The sequence below is a fragment of the Galeopterus variegatus genome, unplaced genomic scaffold, assembly GCF_000696425.1.
Source record: "Galeopterus variegatus unplaced genomic scaffold, G_variegatus-3.0.2 Scaffold7127, whole genome shotgun sequence".
Taxonomy (NCBI): Eukaryota; Metazoa; Chordata; class Mammalia; order Dermoptera; family Cynocephalidae; genus Galeopterus; species Galeopterus variegatus.
The window spans coordinates 59,917-67,339 of record NW_007733238.1 but is presented as its reverse complement, the minus strand read 5'-3'; the positions used below and the strand labels follow the sequence as shown (position 1 = coordinate 67,339).

Here is a 7,423-nt window from a genome sequence, read left to right as displayed (position 1 = left end):
GAAAAAACCAAACCAAAACAAACAAACCAAACCTATGTCCACTACCTACTGGTGTCTTTAACAGTCCGTTGCTACCTCCCTTCTCAGGTCTTAGAACCCTGTGGCTCAGTCGTTCCTTATATCACACCCATTCACCAAGGATCTCTTATTAGTTCAGTACTGTTCCAGGTGCTGAGCATAAAAAGGCAAATAAGACAATGCCCCTACTTCAAGCCACTTAGAATACAGCTGTTCCTATGATTTGTATGTTCCCCTACTCTTTCTTAGGGCATTTGGGAAAGTTATTAAAACTCCTTGGAGCCCAGGGTTTTTTTTTTTTTGCACACACTCTGTTCAATCCAGACTGGCCTCTTTATGCTGCTGGAATAGCTCCTCAACACTCAGGTCATTCATGGCTTTAATGTTACCTCCTCAGAGAGGTTTTCTCTTACTTCCCTTTACTTATTGCACTTCCCTTACTTCCGGTGCTTCCCCTACTTCACCATGTTGTAGCTCTTTCTCAATGTACCATGTATGTTCCCTTCATGGTCCCCATCGTTCCATATGCATTTGCACCCTCTGCTCTTACAGCATTAATTTGTGCATATCGTTTACCCATTGAAGTGAGAGCACTGCACTTCAAAGACTTAGTAAGAGAATAGAATGTTAAAATGACTAATTAAATATCTGTTAGTATGATTACCCATTGAAATGGTTAAACATTGCATTTCAGACACTTAGTAAGAAAAAATGTAATATTAATTAATAACTTTTTCTAATCGTTTACATGCTGAAATGCCAACTGACTGAATGTCAATGAATCAGTAACTAAAACGAATGAAAAGTAACTAATTAAAAATTGATGTATTGTGTTCCCTGTTGAAATGAAATCAGACTACATTTTAAAGACTTAGTAAGAAACAAGTTGCAAAGAAGTTAATATGTTTATACTGTTTCCATGTTAAAATGATAACATACTGCTTTTCAGACTCAGTAACAAAAATAATTAAAATTAAATAAATTTTGCTCTTGTTGCTTCCATGTTGGAATAACATACTGTATTACAAAGACTTAGAGAAAAGAATGTAAAAAATAATAATAAATAAAAATAGTTAATAATGTTTTTATTGCTTCCATTCTGTAATGACAACATACTGCATTTCCAACTTAGAAAGAAAAACATGTTAAAATAACCAAAACAGAATTTGTATGTGTTGTTTTCTTGGTGAAATAACAGATGGCATTTCAAAGACTTATTTCTCATTCTGAGCTACCTGTATAAGGCCCACCAAACTGAGAAGGTATCCTGAGACCAAGGAACGAAGCAGGCAACTCCATTTTACACGGAGTTTAGTTATTATTGTTATTATTATTGATGGGTGGTTATTTGCACGGTCCTGGAGAAGTATCAGTCCATCCAAGTGTGGTTACTTACAGGGGTCAAGAGGAGTATCAGTCTATCCTAGTGCTGTGCAGCTGCTTCTTCCACAACCTGAGGGGGGAGCAGTTGAATCTTATGAGGGAGTTTGGGATAAAAATGGAGCTCTGCCAGAGAGAGAAATTCTATGGAAGTGGAAGATTCCCAGGCACCTCACAGCCTCCTGTTGCTTATCCTTGGGGTTGCTGGCATCATTCCCCTCGTCTTACACAAACATAGCATTCTGTTATTTTTCCTCCCTCAGTTTCTGTGCAGGGGAGGGATTGCAACTATTGAAGCCAGAGCTCTGAAGGCCACGAGGATGGAGTGAGTTCTGACCAGCATTCCTACAACTGAGGAATAGAAAATAATGCAAAATTAACTAATACTTTGCTCATATATTCCACGAGTAATGAAAATGCACAGTATTTTAAGGACCAACTAAAAACAAATTAATAATTTATGTATATTGATTTCATGTTGAAATTATATAATTTTTTGACATTGTGTGAGATAAAATATGCTATTAAAATTAAACTCACACAGTCCTTTTAACTTTTTCTTTTGGTTTTTACTTTCGCCACTATAGCTCTTACTATATACGCTTTAAGGTCTCAGAACCTTTATAGATTTCCTGGATAACTTGGATTTATGTGGTTGACAAAGCCGCCCTTTCAACACCCCAAATCTTGCTTGGTCCTTCTTCCTCCCCTTACACAGCTTTATTAACTCAGGGATGTAAGTGTCAATGATAAGGGCCTAACTTTTGGCCATCCTGGAGAAAGAAAGAAGAACACAGCAGTGGGGACTAGGGAGGTGGTACTGGATGACCACTGAGGTGAACAGGCCCAATGGGAACAACAGTCAGAGGCCAGGTGTGAAATGGCCCTGGAAATTCCATGGGTGAGATTACTGTGGGCATGTGCATCTTGGGGTCATAGAAATCTCTGCTCTTATATGCAACTTTGGTGTGTGTGTGTGTGTGTGTGTGTGTCTGTGTGTGAACAATTTTTCCAGGGAGAATAGTGATGCTTTTGTCAGGAGTCCATGTCCTCTAAAATGGAAACATGTCACCTTGGCAAGACCCAATGTGCCTGAGGGCAGCTGTGGAGGTCACATGTGCGTAAGAGGAGACAGTGATGAAGGGAAGGGAGGTACATACCAGGCGTAACAACTTGGAGAAACAATCCTGGATGGCACTGTCCAAAACCAAAAGATAGAGGGAAGTGACTGACGGATCGGAGTTGCACAGCTCCTCTCCCTCCCCTCCCCCCTCCTGTCTCTCACTCAGTCTCCCCCCTCCCCTTCCTCCTGGGTAGCTCCCATCTAGACTGCCCTGGCTTCCTCCTGTGCCACAAGGAGCAGCACTTGGAGCCTGGGCTTCCTTCGTGTCCCCAGGGAAGGCTCCAGAGGATTAGGGAACAGGGTGAGAGCCCAGGGCTGTGTGACCTCATGGCTGTACAGGATTCTTCTGGGCCTATCCTGGCCAAGACCAGGTCATTCCCCAAGGAGGGCCCAGATGCTGGGGCAGGGAGGGGAAGGCAGGGCTATGGGAGAGATGGGGGAGACATAGGAGAAGACAGGCAAAGGAGAAAGAGGAAGCAAAGCAACGGGAAGGGAAAGCTCTACCATGGTGGTGGGGACAGGGAGGAAGGAGGAAGACAATGGCTCTCCTGCCGAAGCTTTTTCCCTCACCTGCCCCTGGCTGGCCCTGGTGCCTGAGGGAGAAGTGGAAAACATTTAGCTGTTGTGCTGGGCCCATTGGATGCAGGTTGAGCCTTTGTCATCTGTGTGAGGAGTAGCCTCATGGGCAGGAGACCTTCCCCAGAAGGGGAGAAGGGTCAGGTTCCAGCCCAGCATGGGGTTGAGGTCTCTGGTCCCCTCTTACGATCACCTTGTTGTCTCCTGATGGTCCCAGTGCACATGTACCTGTCTGAGTTGGTGCCTTGCCCTAGAAATCCTACCCATCGCAGGGTACCCAGAGTTCCTCTGAAGGACCAGGCAGGATGATGTGACGTGGGGAGGGAGGGAGGGTGTGATGGCTGGTCCCCTTAGATACCTGTCCTGCTGTCTCCTCAAACTCGTCTGCCCTCTGCCTTCCATTCCTGCCTTGGGAAGCCCTCTGCTCACTGGTGGTGGATCACTTCTGGTCCTCTGACTCGGGAAATCCAAGCTTTTCCCTGAGGAGGGCCCAGCTCCTTGCTCTGGACCATAGGATCAGAAGTCATGATGGCAGTCACTCAGGGCCTCTGTTCTGAGCATGGGGCAGGAACACACCCATATCAGCCTGTGCCAGGCGGGGGGCCCTTTCTGAAGTAAGGGAAGGAGGGCCAATCTTGGTACAGGGCAGGAAAGCCCCATCTCAGCACGGAGGCATGAGGCCCTGGGCGGGAAGACCCTTCTCTGTCCAGGCATCAGCATGTGGCTCAAGGCTGTACACGCCTGGTTCTGGTGAGGAGGAAGAGCCCTGCTTTTTGGAGCACACTTATGGAGGGAGGCTGGATGAGGCTGGGTGCAGAGAGGCGGGAGAAATACCCCAGACCAGGAGAAAAGGTGAGCAGGTCAGAGGAAGGAAAGGAGACCTCTAAGCACGGCTGAGGGACAGAGGGAGAGAGGATGGTGCAGGGCCTATGGTCTTCCAGAGGACCAGGGCTGCCTCCTCCTGCCAACTGCACAGCAGGGGCAGCTCAGGCTACTGGAGAGTGAAGGTCCCTAGCAAATGTGGCCAGCATTATCACTGACCTTACATAGGCAGGTTTGTATGGGAAGTTTCTGCACAAGGGGTTCCCATCTAGCCACAGAACTTCTAGCTTCAGCCCTTTCACCTTGTCCAACTCCCACACTGACTTCAGCTGTGAAATATGCAAAGAAACTGGAAAAGGTGTCCCAGGGAAAGAGAAATGTCTGGGACCCTGGACCCTCAGCCCCCACTCTCACCCTCAGGTACATTTGCCTGCCTGTTGTCATCACCCCGATGTGGGCAACCACCCTCAACCCCAATTTGCTCTGGCTCCCTCTTTACACCTGATTTTTGGAAAGATTCAGGATCTTGACTGTAGGGGCCTTCTCTTGTCGGGTCCACCGTTGGCGGCCGACCCGTACAGCACTAGCCTCGTTCCTTCTGGTGAGCGAGCGAATGGGCCCGGATTACTCTTTCCCTCCAGTCCCCTTTGGAAGGAGACGGGGGAAGAGAGCCATGAAGAGAGGCGAGCACACCGCCGGCCCCCCAAACAGCCCAGTTAAAGGACACTCAGACGTGGCGGGGGTTCTGTCGAGGCAGTTCCATTTATTATAACACAAGCACTTGCTTTTAAAGGCAAATGGAGAAGGCAGGTTTTTTACATCCTCCAATTAGTTTAATGGTCAAGGGGATGTATCCTGTCTCAATGCCTAGCTATTGCAACCACGCAGTGTTCACGAGCGCAGAAGCATGTATTTGGCCAATAAGGGCTCAGGCAAGGTTCCCGCAGACACCCCCACCCTACTTCCTCCCGGCACTGTCTTAGGCTGCCACATTAATACGCCCTTTTGGGCCCATAATGGTGCCACTTGTAATGTCACTTAAGGTGAAGCACGTATTTGGCCAATAAGGGCTTAGGCAAGGTTCCCACAGACACCCCCACCCTACTTCCTCCTGTCTTAGGCTGCCACGTCTTGTAATGTCACTTAAGGTGGTGTTAGTTTTTAAGGCCCAACATTCTCTATAATGTCAGACAGGCCATCCAGCTGGTACAGTTTGTTGTTGTGCAAGTTTAAGGACAACAGCTTTTGGGGAAGAAGAGTCAGAGTGACAGTTACTATCTAGGACATCGGAGACAAATCTGCCTTCCACCACATCTCTTCCACCCCTCTACCTAAATACCAGCACTAGGCCTAAGGCCTCACCCCAGGGAAATTCCTTTCAATGATCTGCAGGGTGGCAGCCATGCAGTTTCTTCGATTCAGGATTATGTCGATATCATGGCCCACCAAGTCTTCAGGAAAAAGAGAAGGGAATTAGAAGGCTGAGAGGGGTCTGGCTGAACCAGCACCAGAACCAACTCCTCCCCAGGTTGCCATCCCTAAGTCTTCCTCCCAGGCAGACCCCTCTGTCCCCACCTGCCCTAGAATTACTGCTGTCAGCCATACCTGGGTCAAAGCGCAGCCTCTGGAGGTCTAGAGACTGCTGAGAGACATTATATCGTTTGTTCATGGTCAGCTGCAGAGACAGAGGTGGACAGAGCAATTATGAGGCTGTGGTGCTGGTGGTGGTGACAGGGAGATTGGAAGGTGGAGGAAGAATAGGTGGGTCTAGGAAGTGGGCACACAACGTGCTTTGAGTCTGCATTACCTTTAGCTTCTCCATTTGTTCTGGCCTCAACTTACTCTGCACAGAGTAAAGTACAGCCGAAGGACTGACAAAGACACTTATCTGCAGGAAGGAGAGCAGGGTAAGCACCAGGACATGTAATCCCAAAGATGACAACCATCCCCCGCCAGTGCTCCTGCCCCAGGACTAGGTACACGGAATGCCCTCGGCACACACCTTTTGATTCTTCTCAACACAAATCTTATAGCTGACACCCTTCAGTGCGGAGGCAGTACTAGCGTCCTGGACAAAGAACTGGGCCCGATTTTTGCCACAGTGGCAGTACAGGGAGTGTAGGCAAGAGCAATAGTGTCACAGGCCAACAGCCCTCGACGAGCCAGGCCTCTCCCCCTCCCCTGTGCCCACTCATCTGGCTTCACCACTGTCCTCTCTTACATCGACCGGGCTGAAGAGGACACTGCACTGGCTCTGGATTGAATTCATTAGCCACGTCCTGTCATACTTTCTCCCATATGGAATCTAAGGATAAGAAGAAAGAATAGGAGGGAGAAGAGAGACAATGTGGCATTACAGATGGAGAACAGACTCAACCACGTGTTATTGTACAACCTTCTCCCTACTTCTGAAGGACTTCTAAAGAAGGGACTGTCAATTTCTTATACTTGTGCCAAATGTAGATTTCCTAATCACCCTTCTCTCCAATGAGAAGCTTTCTTCCCTATAACCAACTGAAAGTGTTTAATGCAGTCTTTCTGCTGGAAGGTTCCAGAATATCTTACCTAGTGCAGAACTTGCTGTGACACTCAATGTGACCTTGAACCAGCTCCCCATGGTTCCATCTTGTGTGTTCTCCCCCATTCCTCTCTTTGGAGGTTTTCTATTTCTCCACTCAGTAATATGGATAGGGTCTTAATTACTCCCTTTCCCTCTCCTCTTGTTGCATCTGATGGCATGAGTGCTGTGGGGAAGGGGAGAAAAGGAGGGTGTCCAGCAATGCTGAAAAAGTCTTGTGTACACCCTCCCCTCACTGATAACCAGGTCTCCTATTAGTATTCAAACATTGCACAGCACCCCGTATATACGTACATCTACTGTGTTTCAATTAAAAACAAAATTAATTTTAAAAAATTAAAAAGTAATTTAAAGAAAATTGCCCAACCATTATTCCACTCCTAGCATGCTTCAGTTTTCCAGTCAGAGAAGAAAAAGAAGACCACAGAGAATGAAAGAGTTTCACAGTCCCAGGGGCCACTACTTGCAAACCAGGCTGCCTGGTCACCTCCTGTCTTATGTGCAAGTCCTCATGGACATCCCTCATCACCATGTTTCCATCATCCTCCTGGTGCTGTGAAGGTGGATGCTCCCACCCACCATGTTCGTAACAAAGGTTCCTCTTGTTAAAGTTATTCCAGAAATAACTCTTGTCTTTCTTTCTTCCTTGAAAAGCATTACCATCGTCACTGTATTCGGAAATTGGGAACGGAAATACAAGTTTGAAGATGCATTGATGATCCACTTGCCAAGTACCACGTCATGGGCTAACACCATGTTAGGGCAAGCAATGTGCCAACCTGCCCGGAGGGACCAATCACACAGACCCACAAAAGCAAACTCCTCTGCCTGTCCAGATATGACAGCCTCATCAAACAGGTAGCACAATCAGGGGAGAAAAACTGGAAGAGCAAGCAAGTATATTGAATCTTTTGAAAAATGGAGCA

At 47.2% G+C, this 7,423-nt stretch overlaps 1 protein-coding gene across 1 annotated transcript; it reads right to left on the bottom strand.

Annotated features, from left to right (window-relative positions):
• Positions 1–2,141: 2,141 nt before the first annotated feature.
• Positions 2,142–7,158, bottom strand: LOC103607104 (nuclear RNA export factor 2-like). The gene is given in 12 exon segments (XM_008591652.1): positions 2,142–2,171; positions 2,559–2,595; positions 4,139–4,248; positions 4,421–4,459; positions 5,093–5,161; positions 5,282–5,370; positions 5,525–5,594; positions 5,727–5,807; positions 5,922–6,024; positions 6,139–6,224; positions 6,507–6,668; positions 6,991–7,158. Coding segments are annotated over 12 exon segments (915 nt in total). The 5' UTR covers positions 7,030–7,158.
• Between the last annotated feature and the right edge of the window lie 265 nt (positions 7,159–7,423).